The 22,529-nt window shown below is 37.2% G+C and overlaps 1 protein-coding gene across 1 annotated transcript in view; it reads right to left on the reverse strand.

Moving 5' to 3' along the window:
* Positions 1 to 22,261, reverse strand: part of LOC128862579 (zwei Ig domain protein zig-8) — a 186,755-nt gene extending 164,494 nt beyond the window's left edge. The window contains exon 1 of the mRNA XM_054101301.1: positions 20,385 to 22,261. Within this exon, the coding sequence (XP_053957276.1) occupies positions 20,385 to 20,469 (85 nt within the window). The 5' untranslated portion in view covers positions 20,470 to 22,261. The remainder of the gene's footprint in view (positions 1 to 20,384) is intronic.
* Between the last annotated feature and the right edge of the window lie 268 nt (positions 22,262 to 22,529).

Consider the following 22,529-nt stretch of genomic DNA (forward strand, 5'->3'; position numbering starts at 1 on the left):
ATTTTCTACATTGGCAGCCCATATAAATTATGGTAATAAAAATAAAATCACCATTTTATACAGACTTTTTCCATTCAATTTTCACTACTCTGCATATCTACGAAATGGCACACACATTCCCATGCATATGCATGTGTGTCTACACATACGCAGCACAATTGGAATGGCATCATATTTGTGTTAGTATTCACATACTGTTATACAAATAAGCTTTCTGTATTTTTCGAATATTTTCCGAAAATGTACTATTTTCTCTACATGGGCCATCGCAGTTTATTGTTTTTTGTTTGGTTTTTTATTGTTTTTATTTATTGATATACAAATTGTTGTTTCTTTCATAGTCTAGATGTATTTTTGATGCCATTGTTATTCCTCGTTTGTTTACTTTGCATTGCTTCACATTTGCTCTACTCTTTTCCTTCAACAACACATACATACATACACACGTACAAATGTATCCCCTTTTTGCTCGCCAACCTTTAGTTGTTCACGTTTTTCGTTATTTTTCGAATACGCATTCATTGTGTATATAAAAATGGAAATATTTGTGTATGAAAGGAAATTTGCTGATCGAGTTTTTTGAAGGAATTTCCCCCAGAATTCATTTAAAATTTACTTTACTCATTTTCCGTTTTCTCTTTCCCTTTTACTACTATTTTCCTTTTGTGCGTGGAATGCGAGGATTGCGCTGTTCATATTTTAACATAATCACTTAGCAAATAAGAGTGCTTTAGGAGTATTTTACAGCGCACGAGTGTGTAAAACTACGCAACTACTATTTTCTACATACGTACATATGTCTGTATTAGTGAAAATCTTTTATGCCTCAAAAGCTGCGAATTTGTAAAATTTGTATGCGCATTTAAGATAGGTTTTATGTAGCCGAAATGGTTTATCGATTTTGGTAACGAACCGCGTCAGCATAGTCAAGAATCCGAGTAAAAGCAGAAGCAAAACTGAAAAGTAAAATTCAGTTCTAGTCTTCGAGATACTTGCGAGTAGTGAGAGAAGAAATATATACGTACATACACATGTGGTCACAATAATAACAGCGCGATAAATTGCAAAATTTAGACAATTTTTAACTTTTTATAGCCTATAAAACAACAAAAACCATATAACTCAAAGTATTAGTGCTAGAGCCCTTTTCTAGCCACAAATATTAGATACTTAAAAAAAAGTTTTATTTTAACTCTATTATAACATTATACTATACTATACTATTATAACAAAATCTGGACCACTAAATTAATTTGAAATCGCTGGTGAGTTACGTTATTAGGCGAAAAATGAATGTTTTCGAAATAGTTTATTTATTTGTTTATTTATTTGTCTTTGAATGGATACATTCTTACAGACTATGTTAAGCTAATGTACAATAGTTTAGTAATTACTAAGGAAAAACCGATTAAAGATGGTTGACAAAGATGACATACGGTCATGTCAAATCAGCTCCAGAAGAATTGAAAAACAAATTTAAATATGCACATGCCCTAGGAATCGGAGCATTCACCCCGTAGTTGGTTATCAAGAAGCCAATTTTAAAGGTTTCGAAGTTTCTTACTAGGAATATCAAATTGAATTTTACTTAAAAGGGAAGGGCAATCAATAGATCCAGAAATGATACGAATAATAAATGAGCACGATAGAATAGATCGTCTGCTATCAAGTGGTTTTAAGTCAATTAATAAACATCGAGAGCGGTACGATGGTACAGGTTCAGAAAAGTTTAAAGAACGGAGCGCAAAACGAAGAAAGACTTTCTGAACTCTCTCAATCCGATTAGACAGACCTATTTGGTACGGTCTCCAAATAATAGCGGCATACTCTAATCTTGATCTAACAAAAGCACAATACAATGTTTTGAGAGTGTGTGGGTTGGTAAATGCAGAACAATTTCGGCGAACGAATGCTAGCATCGCATATGATCGTGTTATGACGTGGTTAACATGGCTGGTGAAATTCAGCTTAGAGTCGAAAATAACGCCTAAGTCTTTAATTTCCTCAACGGATTGCAAAGGTAAGCCAGCAATATTATACGAAGTATGCAAAGTATTGTTTGATTTAGCATATTTTACGTGAAAGCATTGGCTAATATTTAGTGACAAACGGTTTAAATAGCACCAGTTCCGGACATTGTGTAAGTCGGATTGCAACTTCTCAGAGTCACTAACACTGTTAATCACCGCAAATATTTTAAGATTATCAGGATACAACAAGCGATCAGGAAATGAAAAGCATGAACAAATATCGTTAATAAAGAAAATAAAGAGGCGAGGTCCTAGACTACTTCACTGCGGGACACCAGAGGACGCAATAAATGTACGAGATGCCAAATTATCAACGGCTACAACGCAGTGCCTACTGGACAAATATGATTTGATCTACGACAAACACGTGGAGTGTATACCCCATGACGCAAGCTTCGACAAATTATGTCAACTTCAGATCAGTTCTGGAAGGCTGAAACGCAGTTATCATTGAAAATAGACAAATTAGTGACAGTAGAGCGACTTGCGAGGAAATCATGCATAACTTATCATTCACAGTTATTTCAAAAAGTTTTGAGAGAGACGATAGCTTCGAAATCGGTCTGTAATTGCGAACATAGTTTTTATTTCCACTCTTAAATATAGGCGTAAGGGAAGTTAATTTCCAGTCATCAACATTGTAATAGATAAGCCATGACGAAGAAAATTGAGTGGTGAAAACAAAAAAGAACAGCAAGGCTGTGATCTTTCGCAGCCGCTCATTATGACTGGTGGCGTGATATTTGTTGTGCCACATTTTTACATTTTTTATGCACCCATTTTTGCATAGCCTACTGATTTGCGGAACATTGAGAACAATGAAAATACCCTACCGCTAGGTGTGTAATGCAGTCAGCGCGCTGCTATTGTAATTCGACTGTACCGCTATTGTGGAGTTGTGCGTTTGAAGTTTGAAACTTAGTATAAAATTCCAAAAATTTTCATTGAAATTCCTTAATTGTTATTTCAAAATTTCTAGAAAAAATCTAAGCTTGCAGTTTTATAGCTCATGGAATTTTAATATAATGAAGTTAATGTTTCAGATGGCTTAAAAATCGTGTTGTTTTTTTTAATTCTTCTGCTCCCGGTCTTGGAAACTTTCCCCATACAAAAAATTCCGAGGATTTCTTATATGGAATACCTATGTATAATGCATAACTCTGTCAACAAAACAAAATTATTTAAAAACTAAAAATCCACACAAATTTTGAACAACTTTAAGCTTGCACTTCACCAAAATTTAATGGGTTACAAAATTGCATACCCAAAATTACTAGGAATTTTAAATACAAAGTTTAAATTTTTGATAAAAACTTGCTGAATTTTTTTAAGTTTTGGAGCAGTGGCAGTAGGGATTTTGTTGTATATAAAAAGAAAAAAATTAAATAAAAAAGTAAATATAAATATTGCAATGTGTCGAACGCACTGCTATTTGTTTGAGCGCAGGTGTATGCGTATCTATGTACCCAGACCACAGCTTATATTATTCTATGCACAAGTACTCTTCCATTAAATTTCTATATTAATAGTAATGTATGTAAGTGATAATTGCAATATTTCACAAAATAAAGAGGCTTACTGGTAAGGGGCGTATGAGCAACATCTTCCCATTGCTAGTTACCAATGAATGAGAATAAATAAAAACAGTAAATTAGATACAAATTTAAGCTAAGACTAAAACACTTTTTATAGCCATCCGCGCTATTCTACTAGGTCACAAGCCATCCGTTTTTGCTACCACACAGTGCAACGTCGTCGTATGAGCTGAATGGCAAAAGTTCTTAAAGTATGTAAGCTCATCGTATGGGACGAGTGTACTATGGCACACAAGAAACCATTGGAAGCACTTGATAGAACTTTGAAAGATCTACGAGGAAGCCAAACAGTTTTTGGAGGTACCATGATTTTATTGGCTAGAGATTTCAGGCAAACATTACCTGTGATCCCAAAATCTATGGCTGCAGATGAAATCAATGCAAGCATAAAATCATCGTATTTATGGAGACATGTAAACACGCTTACACTTGCTACAAACGTACGTGTTCAATTACAGAACGATCCGTCAGCTGCTGAATTTTCACACCAATTACTGAAAATCGGAAATGGCCAAATGTCTGTCGATCTAACAGGAATGATTACGTTGCCTAACAATTTCTGTACTTTTGCACAGTCTAAAGATTCATTGATACAGAGTGTATTTCCAAACATAGTTCAACATTACAAAAACCATGATTGGCACAGCGAAAGATATAAATGTAGTTATTTTGGATCAAATACCTGGTGACATAGTTGCATATAAGTAAGTCAATGGACACTATTACTGATCAAGATGATGTCGTAAATTATCCAACTGAATTCTTAAACTCACTCGATTTGCCAGGCCTACCACCTCATAATTTAGGATTAAAAATTGGAGCACCGATTATTATATTGCGCAACATTAATGTGCCACGACGTTGCAACGGTACCAGACTCGCTGTGAAGAAGCTAATGGGTAACGTTATCGAAGCAACAATTTTGAAAAGGAAGTACAAAGGAGAAGGCGTTTTGATACCCAGAATTCCACTGATTCCGACGGATTTACCATTGGATTTCAAACGTTTGCAGTTCCCTATTCACCTTGCCTTCGCTATGACAATTAATAAGGCAAAAGGACAGTCTTTACAAATGTGCGGTATTAATTTAGAATACCCAATTTTTTCTCATGGACAATTGTATGTACATATGTAGCTTGCTCACGAGTAGGCAAGCCATCGTCATTATTCATTTACGCGAAAGATGGAAAAACCAAAAACGTTGTCTAAGAAAAAGTGTTACAATAAAGTTCGAATGAAATTGTATCAAAGAATTTGCTTTGTTTCGTATTAATTTTATTCTCTTTCAGCAAATCATTGAATTTATCGCCTAGCGAAGCGGACGAGGGTACGCTAGTTCCATATAAAAATGAATTCCTAGTGGACCGTTTGCAGTTTTTAAAAATTGAACGTTTAAATAGGAGAAGACTACAAGATACGTAGGCAAAGACAATTCCTTCGAATCAACTCCTTTCTTTAACCACTTAAAACTTGCACTTTGTTTTACCAAATTTGAAGCAGTTGTGGAAAGCCAAAATGCTAAAAATGAAAATAGTCCAATTCAAAACGGCAGCAAAAAACTATTCACATTATCTTTCATATTTTTTATTGCCTTTTTTTACTTTGTACGACACACAAAGGAAGAAAGTTATTATTTTTTATTTCAATTAACTCTGAGAGAAAAGAAAGATTATGGCGTTTACATTTTAAACTTTTTGTTTTAATTATTTTCATTTACCGTTGCAATGGGTGCCGGTTGGTAATAAGTACCACAGTTTTCCTATTTTCAGGAGGTACTTAGCTAAGTTAAGGGTACTATGGGTTGGTTTCGATACTCCTCAATAGTACAGCACTACTCAAAGTACTCTTAACGTGGTCGGGGGTGAAGGGCTGGATTAAAGTGTGATGCGACCCGTGCCGAGAATCTGTCAGGCTTGGGGCCCTTCCAACAAATAACCAAGTCTCGAACGGAGCTTACGGATACCTGGCGCCCTCCGTAATAACTAGCTTTACCCGTGTAGTTCGGAGCTATGCACGGGTGGACATCCTTTCTCCGACACTCGTGGGTCCAAAAATGCAAAGTGACAATCCAAAAATAAACAAAAAAAAGGAGATCGGTCCTCCTTCTAACAGACCTATAGGAACAATCAGTTCCGCAATAAGAGCAACGGTCGCTTAATAAATAAGTCGATCGAAGCAAATAGCGACCGCCACAGCGAAAGCGACGCCAGGAGCTACACAATCAGTACTGGGCACAGGTCCAAGTACAAGTAAAGGTGCACTAGCCCGGCAGTCAACTGCGATTCAGCCCCCCAAAAACAGTCCCGACCGGAAGCACTGTTACTGCTAGCTCCGGTGCCGAAGGATGGCCGCTTGTGAGGGTGGTAGACCCAGCGAAAGCGAACTACCAGGATTGCAGAAACGCAGCTAGGCCCCTAAGGAGGGTGTACGAAACTCACCTAAAGGAAAGCAAAATGTCACAGGAGTTGAAAGAAGTGATTGGAAGAGCGAAAGCGATCATTCTTGATTTCAACCCCGACTTCAAACCAGTACAATCTGCTCCAAAACGACAACGGTCCTTGGAATAAAATAAGCCAAGCGCAAAAAGGCATAAAACAATGGGCGTGACGCCCTGAAGATCATTTGCGGAGGTTGCAAAAGACCGCATTATCATAGGAGTTCTGGACGAGAACCATCATGAAGGTATGATCCCCAAGGCCCAATGGAAATGGATCGAGGCCGAGCTAACGAAAGGGCCACTGAAGGTTATTCTGGAGAACCCCGGCCCCCCGCCTGCGTGCGAAGATTTAGGCTGGCATCAAGGCCAGATAAAAATAATAGCGTGCGACGATGAGAGATGAGTTCAGCTGCACAAAGAGGCCATTTCCAAAGTCGGCGAAGTGTACCCAAATGCCAAGCTAGTGGCGACCAAGGGTCTGATTACCTTCAACTGCCGGAGACCCAGTAGAGATAATGAAGCTCATTCGGGTCTGCAATCCGGATATCCCAACGCAGGAGTGGAGGTATGTTAAACACTAAGCAACAAGAACAGCGTGGAAGAATCGTAAGAACAGAAGCGCGCCCCCATGCAGGCTCTCCTGCTCTCGACAGAAAAGTCAATTGAACCGTTAGCGAAATGGGATGGGCAATTGAGATACGGTTTTGTAAAAGTAAATCTTCACATCTACAAAACTGATACGGAAGCAATAGAGTTCCTCACCACGAATAGAAGTACAAAGCCCATGAGCGAACTAGAGCCCATGAGCGAAACAGAGCCAATGAGCGAAGACGACCATCCCACCGAAGAGGAATACGCCTCTTCAGGCTCAGAAATGGGCTTAGGCAGGTTGTACTTCGAACGGGAGAGTAAGTATTCCGTACAACAGCGTACGTATTCCGAAAGGGAACTTTTATGCGAAAATAAAGAAGATCCAGACATAACGCTAACAGCTGATACATCTTGTTCAGATAAACCTACACCACTGTAAGGAAGCCTTCCTTGCCCTCCTGGATCGTCTGGCAGAAGATCAGCCTGATGTAGTCCTCACCCAGGAACCCTGGGTACGGAATGGCGAAATCTGCGGCTTGAGGACATCAGGTCACAAGGTATATAAGACCAATTGTAAAGGTACTAAAAGAGCATGCATAATTGCAAAAACACATCTTAATATATTTATGATTCAAAATTTCAGTAACGCAGATACTACGATGGTTAGCTGGGAAGTGAGCGGAAGCAACATCTGGCTAACCTCGTTTTATTTTGCCGGAAACGACACAGGTCCACTGCCGTCGCCGCTGATAAGAAACCTTGTGGAAGACTGCAAAGCACACAACCGCGAACTAGTTCTAGGAGGTGACGCCAATGCCCACCATACCGTATGGGGGAGCTCGGATACAAACGAACGTGGTGAGTCTCTCTTTAATTATATTATATGTAGTAAGCTTTTAGTGTGTAACAAAGGCAACGAACCCACATTTATTACGCGCAGTAGACAAGAAGTTCTTGATAATACGCTAGCATGTCACACCCTCTACGGAAACATGACGCAGTGGAGGGCTCTTAACGAACACTCTTACTCCGATCATCGCTATATAGATTTAAAATTTGCCTGTCAACAGGAACTTGAAAAAGACCAATTGGCACATATATAAACGGGAACTTAAGGAAAGGCTTCCAAAGTACCGAAATATAACTATTGAAGATAGAGAATCACTGAACGAACACGTACAAATCCTTACGGAGGTTTGTAGAACTGCGCTAAATAAGGCGTGCCCTATAATTAAGTATTGTATAAGGGGAAGAAAAAGTCGCCCTGGTGGTCAGAAGACCTGACTACATTAAGAAATGACAGCAGAAGACAAGGAGAGAGGACAACACGTCGTTGCAATGGTAATAAGAGGGAAATTTCTCAATACACTTAGAGAAGTCACGCACGATTTACTAAATGTTGGTTGAAAACTGATCAAAAGCAAAGGTGCTAAGCGTCAACCCCAATAAAACTGAACTCATCCTATATACCAGGAAACATAAAATTCCAAATATAGCCCCCCCGACTCTAGGTGGAACGGCACCGTCATTTAGTGATGATACCCGCTACTTTGGTCTAATACTAGACCGAAAACTAATTTGGAAGGCAAATGTCGAAGATAGAGTAAAAAAGGCGACAATAGCACTATACTCTTGTAAACAGCTAATAGGACTAAGTTGGGGTCTCTCCTCATCTATCGTATATTGGCTTAACACAGCAATTGTCAGACCAATCCTAACATACGGCATATTAGTATGGTGGCCGGCTTTAGAGAAATTATACATTAAAAGAACCACGGGCGGCCGCCGTAGCCGAATGGGTTGGTGCGTGACTACCATTCGGAATTCACAGAGAGACCGTTGGTTCGAATCTCGGTAGAACATCACAATATATATATTTATATATATTGTATATATATATATATATATATATATATATAAAAGAACCATGGTACATGTTCAAAGAATGGCCAGTCTTTGCACCACACCCACAGATGCACTAAATATTGTGCTTAATATTTTAATATTAGAGCAATTCGGTAAGCAAACAGCTGCCAAAGCAACTCTCAGACTAAGAGAAATCGACCTACTCAGAACGAACCAAAGAGGACACTATTCAATTTTAGAAAAATTTCCCCTGCATTCCTGGCACAACGGATTTCTGTAAGACCAAGAACATCAATTTAAATAAATCCTTTGTCAAAGTATTTCCTTCCAAAGAGGAATGGGATAACGGGCTTATTGTTAAGAAAAATGATTTAAACATTTACACAGATGGCTCAAAACTGCACAACAAAGTAGGTGGAGGGGTTTACTCCGATAAACTCGGAGTATGCCAATCATTTCGCCTACCTGACCATTGCAGTGTATTTTAGGCGGAAGTCACTGCCATAAAAGAAGGACTTACAGAAATAAAAACGAGAGTATTATCCACAAATGAAGTCTTCATTTACTCGGACAGTCAAGCGGCAATAAGAGCGCTTGAATCAAAAACGCATTCGTCAAAAACAGTTCTAGAATGTTTTAAACTACTAAATGACGTATCTAAGTGCTACAAGGTGCACCTTATCTGGGTGCCAGGCCACAGGAATATTGCAGGAAACTGCAAGGCGGATTTCGAACCGGATAAGGCGCTGATACCTATGCCCATAGCCACTTGTAAATTACTTACCTATAGACAAAGAAACCATCAAAAAGGTAAATACAAGCTGGCAAAACCTCACAACATGCGAACTAAGCAGACAAACATGGCCGAATTGGAACAGCGGTCGATCGAAGATCTTGCTAAGATTTAACAGAGAAGCTATAAGAAAAATGATAGGTGTATTAACTGGTCATTGTTTAATAGGCAGCCACGCTAGAAGGTTAAGACTCCCGTACCTCGATTTCTGTAGAAGCTGTCTTAATACAGAAGAAGAAAAACAGTCAGACACCTTTTATGTGAGTGTGAAAGCCTAGCTATGAGAAGGCTGCGCACTCTTGATACAGCATTTCAAACCGATGTAGCGGACATAGCCCATCTAAAACTAACGAAGCTCTGCCCGTTTATTAAAGCTACCGGATGGTTTGAAAAGGAACACGTAAAGTAAGGATAAGCTCCAGTGGTATCACAATGGACCTGCGAAAGGTCTAAGTGAGTCTTTATGACAACCACCCCACCTACCTACCGTTGCAATGCTTAAAAGCTTGTCGACGAATGCTTAAAGTAATTTGGGAGCGCAGCTCTTCAGCTATTAATGTACATATGTACGCAGAGCAGCTACGACTTTTGGCAGTAGTGAAAATGTTGTGACTTGACTGTGTTTGGAATATTGAATGGAATAATTTGAATGGACACATTTGAAGATCTTGTATCCTATACTCTTTTGGAGAGCTTACCCTGATGTTTACTTGCTCAGGTTGGCAGCTATTCGAGGCATTTAAGTTTTCAGCAATACTATTTCTTAAGGGGTTAGGGGTAATCAAAGGCCCGAAGGATGATTTGAATAATTTCAAATCAATTGCTTTACTTTGCAAAAAAAAATCATAGCATTAATACATCATGTTTCGACTTCAATTGAATTTAAAAAAAAATTAATAATTGTAAAAAGTATCCCTGTTTGTGTGGAGCCCGTTTCTCCAGAAGTACCTCGTACCTCACTTCCTTAGAGATTCATCTTAAATCAATTGGACAAGAGAAATTAGTTTTATTAATAGATGGGCGGCCGTCGTAGCCGAATGGGTTGGTGCGTGACTACCATTCGCAATTCACATAGAGAACATCGGTTCGAAACTCGGTGAAATACCAAAATTAAGAAAAACATTTTTCTAATAGCGGTCGCCCCTCGGCAGGCAATAGCACCTCCGAGTGTATTTCTGCCATGAAAAAGCTCCTCATAAAAATATCTGCTGTTCGGAATCGGCTTGAAACTGTAGGTCCCTCCATTTGTGAAACAACATCAAGACGTACACCACAAATAGGAGGAGGAGCTCGGCCAAACACCCAAGAAAGGTGTACGCGCCAATTATATATATATATATATATAATAGATAATCTAGTGCCTGATCCAAACCTTTTAAAAAAAAATGCATTTACAATTTTGCTACTTTATCTCGAACGCTCCGGAGCGCCCGAGCGCCCCTTGTTAATTGTTGAATAACTCGAAAAGTATTTGTCCGATTCACTTCAAACTTTCACACCATATTTTTAAGACATTATACTTTGAGAAAGTGCAAAAAAAATTAAATTTTATGAAAATTTCGACTACCCCTCCTCTGCGTTGGAAAGAACAAGCACACGAAAGAAACGACTCACGCGCTTTATTAAACAAAGCCAAAATCGCGGAAGAGGTTATCACGCCAATCAAAAAGTAGAAGCATCCGTTTTAAAACTTCAAAGTTTTCTCTGGAAAGACTGAACGTGGTTGAGCGGTTAGTTATATAGTAAAGACCCATGTCGAATTTTAATATTAGCAATAAATTTTTTTTCTGAAAATCCTTTGGTATATGTAGGGACTTGAAGTTACTGACATAGCCTATTGCAATGAAAACGAAGACCCAAAGATAATTAAGTGATGCATAGCAGGCGTTTTCACCTAAATGTGATTCGCGACGGCCATCAGTTGAGAGTTTCTAAAATATGCAATAACTTCAAGTACCGTATTTAAAAGATACCAGTGAATAAACAAAATTATCTGCCATATACATCTAAATTATAAGTTATTGCAACATGAAAATTCGTCTTGAGAAAACCAACATTTGACCACATGAATTTCTGCTCAACTACCAACAAGCAAATATACACATCTAAACTGTTATTTGCAAGCAAAGCAAAAACAAAATAAACATCTTAGCTTCTATGCTAAATGAAGTAAAACATAAATCACATAAGAATGACAACAACAAAAGGCAAATGGTAAGCCAACCAATGCTTCGCATAATAAAAGTTCGGCATCAGAATCAAAAATAAAAAGAATAAAGCAAACTATGAAAAAATAGCTACAAGGCACCAGATATGTGCTATATCAAATAAAAGTAAGTACGAAATATTTTCGTAAGCAAAAATCCATTACGAATTCAGTCGAATTTTATGTTCAACTAGAGGATTTGGAGAAATATGCATACAAAAATAAGCATATGCGCTTGACTTTTTATGTGAGTTTTTACAAACAAATTTGTTAGCTATATCTTCGGCAGTGCACCTACCTTTCACACACACGTGCATATAAGGCAGCGTGCACAAAAGCATGGCAGCGCCTGCTTAGCATTGGCAGCGCCCAATCATACGCCATGGCGCACCTGACATACAAAGCTTATAGTATCACTAAATATGTAGAAGCATACAATATGAAGTACTACAACTGCTAAGGCACATGTATTTAAGCATATTGGCTTATCGGTTGGCTGGCATGCCTCTTTCAGCTGCCTTCGCGGCGTTCTTCTTTTTCATGTACGTACGTGTATTTTTTTCCACTTTGTCTTAGTCATATTGAATACTGCTCTCTGACTCTTTTGCAATATTCCGTTCTTTCGGGCTGGCATTCACTTGAACCATGTAAAATACTCGAAATTGCTTGCAAAATTGATTTATTGGCGCATATTTGATTCCTTTGTTTTTTTTTTTTGGTTCTTTCTCGCTCTCTCGCGCCATTACATATTTCTTCATTTCTTAACCATTCTTTACCGTTTTTTTATGTGCTTTTAGTTACTTTCGTTTGAATCTGCATTTGTGTTATTTTATGGGGTTTTATTTGGTTATTTTGAGCCATTTTCCAGCTTACATACTTACGTGTGTGTGTGTGTGTGTGTTGTGCTTGTATGAATGCGCAGTTTGTAATGTTTTTTTTTCTTTCTTTTTTCAAATACGGCTTTCCTGTTGACCTAATTGAAATAAATTGCAGTTAATTGTGCAAATTTAAGTTAAATCGTTTATTTATATTACCAAGACTGCCGGCAACGTTGAGGTGCGCTTGAAGAACTACCTACAACTAAGTAGTTTTTTATTCGCTTTACTTTTTGCATGCTACCCACAATTTACGTACGGGCATGTCTTCTTTCGTTTGCCTTGCCATGTGCCATATAATTATGGCGAAAATTAAGTATTTGTACTCATTACGCTTCATTTTCTTTCCACGCAAATGCTCTAAAGCATGACTTTAGCTGCTGATTGTTTTCAGTTGTATGGTTGTACGCTGCGTATGAGTGATATGGATAGCACTTGAAGTGATGAATGGATGAGTGCTGTTGTGAGCTCCGGCTATAAAGCGAAAAGGTATGAAAAAGTGCTTCGACCATGAACCAGTTTAAAAGGATCAAGAAGTAGGAAAAAAGTTGTTGTTTGTAATTGCATTTGCGGAAAAATCTGGAGTGACGTCATATTTTCAACGCTGTGCTGCTAATGTAGTAAGCAGTTTTTTATGGAAGAATGCTCGATTTTTTCTATATATAGGAGAAAACACCCAACACCGTCAGCAAAACAAATAAAGAATTCAAAAATCAACGTAATTTTCAATTTCAATGGACTACAAAGCTGCTTATTAGAAATGTTTCCACAAAGTCTGATTAAAATATTTGATATTTTGATGAGAATTCGTCGAATTTCTATAGATTTTGAACAAAATTTGAAGCTTTACGTTACATGGGTTTTGCTGTAGTATAAACTATAGTTTTATAAAAAAAATAATAGAAATGGAAAAATGAATAAGCAAATAGTCAAAACTTGTCAATATGTGGCGTACACCTTCTTTTGACGCTGGCAATACAATATACCGGGTCTGTGGCCATACCGATAAAAGTTGTAAAAGTCTATCCTATATTTGATAAAACAAAAATAATTGCTGCGTCACTTCTGCTAGGTATTTAGCAAAGCTTTTTCTTCTCTTTGTGGCGTTCATCTCGAAGTTGTTCTACAAATAGAGCGATCTACAGGTTTAAGCCAACTCCGAATGGTAAATGATTTTTTATGAAGAGCTTTTTAATAGTGCGAATACACACGAAGGGTTGTCATTGCCTGTCGAGGAGCGGCCACTATTTGAAAAACTTTTTCTAACTTTTGACGTGATAACGTCTTATAATTCGATGTAGCCGGCTGCACGCACCAAGAAATGCGTCGTTACCTTACTTGAACTGCAAGAGAGGCACAATCGGCCCCCGCGTTCGGCAACGCTCGACATCTGGCTCTCTCCTACTTGTGTGCGCATATATATGTATGTATATGCGCATTTGTATATAAATTCACATATTTGTATATTTGCACATGCCTTCTTCCTGTGTGCATGGTAATGAACCATTTCTCTGTTGAAAATATGACGATGATAGAAAAAGTAGGAAATGAAAGGGAGTGTTTCGAGTGTAAAGTGTCTTGAAAAAGGCAAATCGATAATGTTGCCTCTTAGTGTTGTTGACTAATTAACGTCTGATGCACAATGGAAATTGAAGATATATTTCATGAATTTGATAAATGTTTCGTCATTTTTCACGTTTGTGTAAATGAAACTTGACCTATTCCATTGCAATTCCATTTACCTCCTTGTCTATATCCATACAAAATATCTATCAAACAAATAAAATTAAAATTTTGTTTTGAAAATTGCAACCATTACATCAGTATTTTCTAATGACGTTGTCACGTTAAACTATCGTCAGTAAACCGACTTTATAGATAACCTCTTTTTTTAAAGTTACAATAGTAGTGGTTATGCCATAAATACTCGAATTTATAGAGTCTTAAGGGAACAGAATTTCATCTAAAAATGTTTTGTCTTTGATATATTTTCATATTACACTAAATTTGTAATATTCCTGAATTATTTTTACTGTAAAATTGTAAAATTACCTCTACTTCTAAATTATGTAAGAATAATTTTTGTCTAACATTGATTCTCGGAGTTAGGCACAGAATTGTCAATAGACTGTAAGTGGCCAAGAGGGCATACGACATAAATTAAATAATAAAAAATGTGTGTAAAAGCGCTTATAAAATTTTATTTTGGTGCCGTCTCTCCAACATTTACGGGCTCATGTGACACGCCACTAGGATTGGATACTTGAATAATATTGATGAGCTTAGGACTATAAGTTTCAGCCAGATGAATAGATTTGCACTTAAGATAAAATGATTTAATGAGGAGTATTAGAGCGGTCTAAGTGAGTTGGTTTGAAGACCGACTGCCACTTCTACATTTCTACCTACCCACCCCAACATTTCCCGAAAATATGGCATTCAACTTATACTCAAATTAAAGCCTACAATAATCAAATATGCAAATTCCAAAAAACATAAGAATAAAAAGTAAGCACTTTGAATAAAATGGAACGCATTTAGTAGACTTATGTTATCACAGGCGTTACTCTAATTCTTTTACGTCGCAATATTAAAGAACCCACTGTTATTCATTCTACTTTGGATTTACGGCAATAAATTTAAATCCAATACCAAACAAGTATTTGCCATCATTGTAAGCTCAAAAAATAAATGAAACACCACAAGTGCACCGACAGCTCATAAAACTCCCCATTTGAGTATTTAGAAAATAAATTGGCGCACATGGCGTATTAGTAACATTTAAACGTTTTGCAATTTTGTAAAGAATCACATTTGGCTGAACTTCTAATGCACTGCTCACAACAACACCAAATTGCTATTCTGACAGCGCTCATAAAAATTCGAATGCCTGTTTTCGTTTTTCAACAACCCTAACCGCTGCCCCACATCCACTTCGACGGCAACACTTCACAGCCCATAAAATATGTAGAACGAAGAGGCAGGCCATTGTGAAAAATGTTGACACGCTAAAGGTTATGTATGCACAGCGATTTCCTGCCGTATTGTCCATTGTAGCAAAGCTGCCACCAGTCCCTTTCGGCTCAGCTCAGCCGTGCTCAGTGCAACTTTCGCTTGTCCGGCCAATAAATCTCGACAATGTGCACGATTTAGCATTCCACAATGCGTCAACACTGTCGAACACGTGGTGTGGGCATTCGCTTTTGACTTTGTTTTATGTGTTTTCCTCCAACGGGGCAACAGCAATTAGCGCTACATTGGCTGGCTTACCATAAAGGTAGTGGTGGGCGGGGAGAGGACTGCACAGACAGAAATATTACATAAATACTTAGTCGTATGTTTATGCATTTACTACCACTACAATGGCGGCTTCATAAGTGGGGAGCTGAGGCCAAGGCTGTGGCTGTTGATATTTTGATTTGGGCGACAATTGCATTAGCGGACTATTCTTGAGGATTTGTTGTAAAGTGCGTCTATTAGAATACTGGTCTTCGGGAAACTTTGTCAATGAAGTTTGAAAGAATTGTCACAAATGAAAAGTTGGCTGTATACTTTGTGTGAAATCGTGCGCGCAGAACTTTGTTTTTTGTTTTTGGTGACATATACCGTTGAACAATGCACCAGCGATCTATTCCTCGAAATACCTCAATATAAAATTTGAAAGCTTTGTACAGCCATTTCGAATTAAATGTAGCAAAAAGTTATGATTCCTTGGAACCCCGATTTTGCTTAAATTTTGGAATGGACTTCAAAGAAACTAGTCATTTTTTAAATGTGGTGAGAATCCCAAAAGTCCCTAACAGGAGACACTCATGTGTATACTAATCTGATTTGTAAGAATGGCATACAGTTTGATTGTCTTCAACATTTCTTGGAATATAAGAGTTAATAAAATTAAATAGATACATGTAAATTTTTAAAATAAAAAAATATTTACCAACCCCTTAAGCCAGTGGGGACCAAAAGAGCTCAGCTGTGGTAATAGGTTTGATTAGGTTATGGCCGCAGCCGCTGTGTACCACCACCTCACTTAGAATTTACAGGACCGCTGTGATATCACTGTGCGTAACGGGAACCTCATCGATTATTCTTCATGAAACCATTTTGTGGCTCTTATGAAGCGCAGGTTTGGTCCAATTACCATGCCGAACAGTTCCGTAAAAGAATTGAAAAACTGTCTACCTAGAAAATTTGCTCTGATATTAGCTAAGGCTGGAAAATTACAAAGGAAGTGCTCAACTGTTTCTTCCTCGTCCTGATCTTTGCAACTTCTACAATATTCATGGGAGAAAGCTTCTAGTCTTGTCACTTCTCTTTATTATGATAATACTGGTATGGCTCAATTGCGTATGGAACAAAATATTGGCCAAACAGTCGCCGCGGCCTCGGCGGCACACCTCCATCCGATGGTCCAAATTTTCGATGACGCTGAGGCATAATTTAGGTTCTATGCCGTTAATGTGCCGAATTATCTCATCCTTTAGCTCTTGAATTGTTGCTGGCGTATTAACGTACACCTGTTCTTTCAAATAACTTCAAAGAAATAAGTCCAATGGTGTCGTTGACGTGTAAGTGCGGTCACATTCAACATCGGCCCTTGAAATTTAGCCACCCTTTACAGCAAACCGAAGAAGATTACACCACTGGACCTATTTGGTATTTTAACATTTCCATAAAAAAATTATATGAAAAAATAATATGGGCTCTACATTTTACTTTAAAAAAATTCGTTCCATTTTCCCAAACCTTTTACGACTCAAGTGAAATTTTATGTTTTTGGATGGAATCTTAAAGGCTTGAGAATTTCAAAAATACACCACCAAAAAAGAAAACAAGCAAAATTATCAAGTCTAAAGGAAATACTTTCTCAAGAAAATCAAACTCGTAAATTTTTTACTGACGTTTGTAAAAAATTTCTTTTGAAATGTTTTAATATAACCATTTTTTGCATACGGTGCAAGGAAGCCAGAGAGGATCATCTGCCTTATAAATATGCAAGCACCCCGCTTACAAGCAGTGCGTTAAAATAGCACAGAAACTTATTGACAAATTGTGACAACTTATTTGCTTCCTATTTAATTTCAATAATCTTTCCATAAAAACCAAATAAATGCAAGTGTTGGACTTTGTGTAAATTAATTTAAAAAAGTTTCGAGCAGTAAGGGTTGCCCATAGCACATAAATTTGTGAATTGAGTTTTTCTATCCATGATATAATAAGTGGCTCAAAACTCGCGTTGATTTTTGACAGTTTTTTTTTCTTGGGAGTCTTGTACATTTTCTCCATATAGTGATTGTCCGATATGTACTTTGGAAAAAAAAACATTCCATTACCATTACCTATAAATAATATAACCAGCAAAATATATTTCAATGATTTTTCTATCATGAGGGAATAAAACTTGCCATTACGAGTACACTTGATATACAGTGCTTTATTTTATTTTTGTGTGTTTTTTTTGTGTTTTTTTTTTGTGTTTTTTGTTTTTTTTTTGCTTTTCAGTAACCCATTTTTTCTACCTATTTTTGGGTGTATTTTCGCTAGTTTCGGCACTTTTCTCATCAATGGCAAGTTCGACTATATGGTTGAACTTTTGAATCACCTCCAAAGGGCTAGCGTAATATTTATCTTTGAATGCGCCCCCATAAAATGTGGTATATGGGAGCCAAGTTGAAGGCGATACAACAAACTCGAATATAAAATACTTTTTTTTTTTTTGAACAATAACTTTTTTTATATTAACAATTTGAACAATTTTGACTATCTTCCTCCTCCTTTTTTTCGTTTCTATGAATTTTCCTTCATGTTTTATAAAAGTATATTTCGACGGAAATTATAAAATTTCATTATAAAATTCGATTTTTGCACTTTTTGTTACACTTTGAAGGTATACTTTTATAAAAAAAATTCAAAGAAAAAAAACAAAAAAAAAAAAATTGTCAAAGTCGGTGATGAATTTTGTGACCTCGTACAAGTCAGACTTTAAAAATATCCGTCAAATTGAAATCTGGTTTTTATATTGTAGTTTTGTGAAGGCATCTATTGAATGATGAGCTGGCAGTGTAAATTATGCAATTAAAAAAATCAAATACAGCACATAAATTTAACCAATTCTTCAAAACTTTTTTCATTTTCTAGAAGTAAAATAAAACTCATCCGAACTGCAGAACTAAATTGATCCCAAGTTTGCTCATTTAAAATTTGTCTTATCATCGCCTCAACTACTTCACAACTAACTGTAATATTCATACCTGTGCCTGATTTTTTTCCTGCCAAGAAATACAAAGTGACAGCTTCATTGCACACTCATAAATAAACATAAACTTTTTTCGCTTCAAATCTATTCTGTAATTTATGCCATTTTGACACTGCAAAGTAGCGTAAAAAGTAGCTCAGCTGTCTTAGCAGATTCTGTTTTTTCAAACTTTTGGTGCTTACCCCACAGTGAAATCTACTACTTTTCGAAGTACTTCAAACTACTTTACCATCAATTCACTCCCAGTTTTCTGTTTTCACTGTTTTTAAAATTGGTGACCTATACAACCTCATCGCACCATTTATCGAACTAGTTAGCCACTGCCTCAATATTGCGCTCGTTGCTGAATTAGGCGATAAGGGAGAAAGAAGGTGCTGATTGACTCCATCAAAATTTCGCTACGTCTAATCTTTATTTTTGACGGTTTCAACGTTCGGAGCACTCCTAATGATATTAAATAACAGAAGAAAATTTGAGTTTTTGGCTACACCTCTAATTGGTGCATATGCAACTGGTACAATTCACTTTCGAACTGGTTAAGTTCTTCCATCATAATATAATATATGTATATATATAATTGGCACGTACACCCTTTTTGGGTGTTTGGCCTAGCTCCTCCTCCTATTTGTGGTGTGCGTCTTGATGTTGTGCCACAAATGTTGTGCCCATCATAATACCAGTTCATAAAATGCTGATCATCTGCTTCAGCTTTATACCAATTAGCGTAGTAGTAAACCGCTGCATCAGTCGTATACCAGTTACTTGACTAGTTTATAATAAACACAAAAGATTCTAGTCTAATTTGTAGCCGAACTCACCATTTTTAGACGAGTTGAAAAGGTAAGTAAATATTTTATCATGATTTAATTTATTGTATATAAGGTTTACTTGTATTTACATTTTTCTGCTTAAAGTGGTTGTGTTTTTAAAAATTACACATATCTCAGAATTTCGTTTATTTTGAAACTTTTGAAAGCAAATTCAAATAAAATTAATACTATCTAAAAACTTAACAACAACAAAAACAACGGGCATAGTAGAAGAATACTTATTCTGCATATAACTCTAATTGGAAATTTGTTAACTAATTACATTGTAGTTACTTTTGAACTAATATAGTTGAATTCTAGTTGCCTTCGATTTATTATGAATTCTTCTATAAAGTAACAGTTTTTTCTGAATAGTTTGAGTTTTCACTGATGGTTTTCCTATGTCATTGGTTATTTGCCAACTAGTTCGCTTCTAGTTACAATCGAACTAGTATGAAATCTTCTATCAAATACCTAACCATAGAGTAGAATTTTTGCTGAATAGTTTGACTTTTACTATGTTTTTAATGTATCGTTGGACATTTCCAACTAGTCTGCATTTAGTTACAATCGAACTAGTAAGAATTCTTCTATAAAATACCAGTTTATGAAATAAAATGTTTTCTGAGTAGTTTCATTTCATACTGTTTATTTTGCATAGACCTCTAATTGGTTATTTTACAACTAGTTCGCTACCAATTCATAAAGTAGAATATTTTTTGAGTAGTTGCACTTTTCACTACTGCGTATATATGTATATATCTTAGTGAGTGTGTGTGTGTATAGCAATGAAACAGCAAGGAATTTAAATGCCATTCGAGTTGTTAGCTACCTTTCACAGATGCTGCACCGGTTTCTAAAGCTTTCATACTCCCACTTGCAAATTACAAATTCATTAATATATTCTTCATGCACTTTTCACTTACCTACTATGCTAAGCAGGGAGAAAATGACAGCTGCCAGCAGCTGTTGCCACATTGGCGCGCGTACGTCTGGCTGTCTTGAATGCATGCTGTTGCTGTCGCTATTGCTGGCGTTGCAGTTTGTGTTGGCGCTGGCTTAGCACTGCCACTAACCTGCTTGCGCTGAACTACAAAAGTTGCTGCGAAGATTTGTTACTGTGGTAAATGATATTGCTGTAGAATTGCGAGTGTGGCAAGTATTGCTCCTATTACCGCTTTTCGCAATTTAAAAACTTTGTCCGTCACTCAAGATCTCACTCGCTCACTCACTAGAGCGCTGGCTGTCACACCGCAATTACTTATGCAGTCAACTTCAACGCACCTTTGGTTACCGCTTTTTGGACTTTCTACTTCAGCAGCAGTGCACTCACTGGCCGCCATTTGGGGTGTTTGGCAATTGCATTTCGCTTTATTCGCATTGCGGATTTTTGCTCTAAAACTGTTGTCTATGCACGCGGAAATCTCGGCACTTCCTCGCACTTCACTACAATTTGACTTGGCGCCTTGCGCTCACTGCAGCCGTCGCAACAAATTCGCCCTGCTATTGCAACAACAATAATTGCGACAAAGCGCATGCATTGGCGTTTGACGGGTATGAGCGGTGTTGGCGGGTTTACGAAAAGAATAATGATTGTCAGCCTTTCTTCGGCGTGTCATTCTGCCAGTGTCAGTTTAGATATTTTTCTAGCAGTCAGCCGCACCCGCAATGGTAATGGCACACGCTACATATAACTATAACTGTATTGCGCTTATATATGTATGAATATGTGCTTGCGTTATTTGTATGTGTGTGCTCACATTTTTGCTTTCATTTCACTTGCGTCACTTTGAATTTGTGTCACTTCCTTTCATAAATGGCGACTCCGCGTCCGCGCCGCGACACCCATAAAAAATATGTAATAAAAATTTAAAGTATGCGCAAATAATAACAAAATACTTAAATAAAATATTTTGTATAAATATTTCTTTGTTTTTGTTTTTATTGAGCCGAATGGGCCGTAAGACCTGCTCCGCTTTTCGGTTCAATGGCGTTAAAGGCTGTCTGTTTTACGATTGTTTTATGAATTTTCAGTGGCACTTTAGAGGCTTGAAAAAGTTTTTGTTTTCGAAAAACGATTTATGTGTGTTTGAGTAAAACAGTTTATAACCATTTGGCATTCACACCCCTTGCGAAACTACACTCAATACTGGCTCGTACAACAAACAACTGACTTGAAGTTGTATTGCGAGCTGGTTAGATTGCCACTTTGCCGCTTTTGCATAGCCACTTTGCCACTTTTATTGTCTTCGTCTTTTGTTTTGCTTCAAATGCTCAAATTGTTGGCTTTTATTTACTTCAGTTGCTTATTTTTACTGCTTGTTTCCCGCCCTTTGGTCCCGATTTGTTACACTTTATTTGCTGTTGCTAGTTCAGCTACCGTTTTTGTTTTCTGCTTTTGTTTTTATTGCTTTTACTGCACTCTTTGCCCTTTCCAGTTCATTTGCGTAGCTAATGTAGATTTTCTTGCTGCGATTATCGATAAATATTCTTGGCCCTCGAGGATTAGACTGTGACTCCTGCTTTCTCCAAACATCCTAATGTGCACTTTGCCCCTTCAACACTACCTCTTCTAGCCTGCCTTCTTTGCACTTTTCGGTCATCTCCCCTTTATTTTCAATTCTTTTTTGTCGCTTGGTTGCGTTTCACTTTGTTTGCCGACTTCTATTTTTATTTGTTCTGCCTTCTTTCCTGCCGTCCCTCCTCTTTTCTGCACTCACTTTACTTCTGGTTTATCGTGTTAACATTCTCTAAGGAGCTACGATTTATTGTTATGGTTCATTTGCTTATTTGCGCACCGAATTTATCTGCAAAGAGATAGAGAAGAAGGGAAAAAAGAAACATTCAATAAATGGAAAGGTAAGAATAAACATTAAGTGTTTGTTTAATAATAAATGGTTGTGCTTTTGTTGCGCAAGGTAAACAGGATTTGCTTGCCTATTTACATGGCGGTCCTAAAGGGATTCTATGATTGATTACGCGTTGGCTTCGCAAATCTTTGTAAATCATAAATTGTTTGTGATTTATTATTAAACCTATTCAGGCGGTAAGTGACTGCATTGTTAGGAGTC

The sequence above is a fragment of the Anastrepha ludens genome, chromosome 2 (genome assembly GCF_028408465.1).
Source record: "Anastrepha ludens isolate Willacy chromosome 2, idAnaLude1.1, whole genome shotgun sequence".
Lineage (NCBI taxonomy): Eukaryota > Metazoa > Arthropoda > Insecta > Diptera > Tephritidae > Anastrepha > Anastrepha ludens.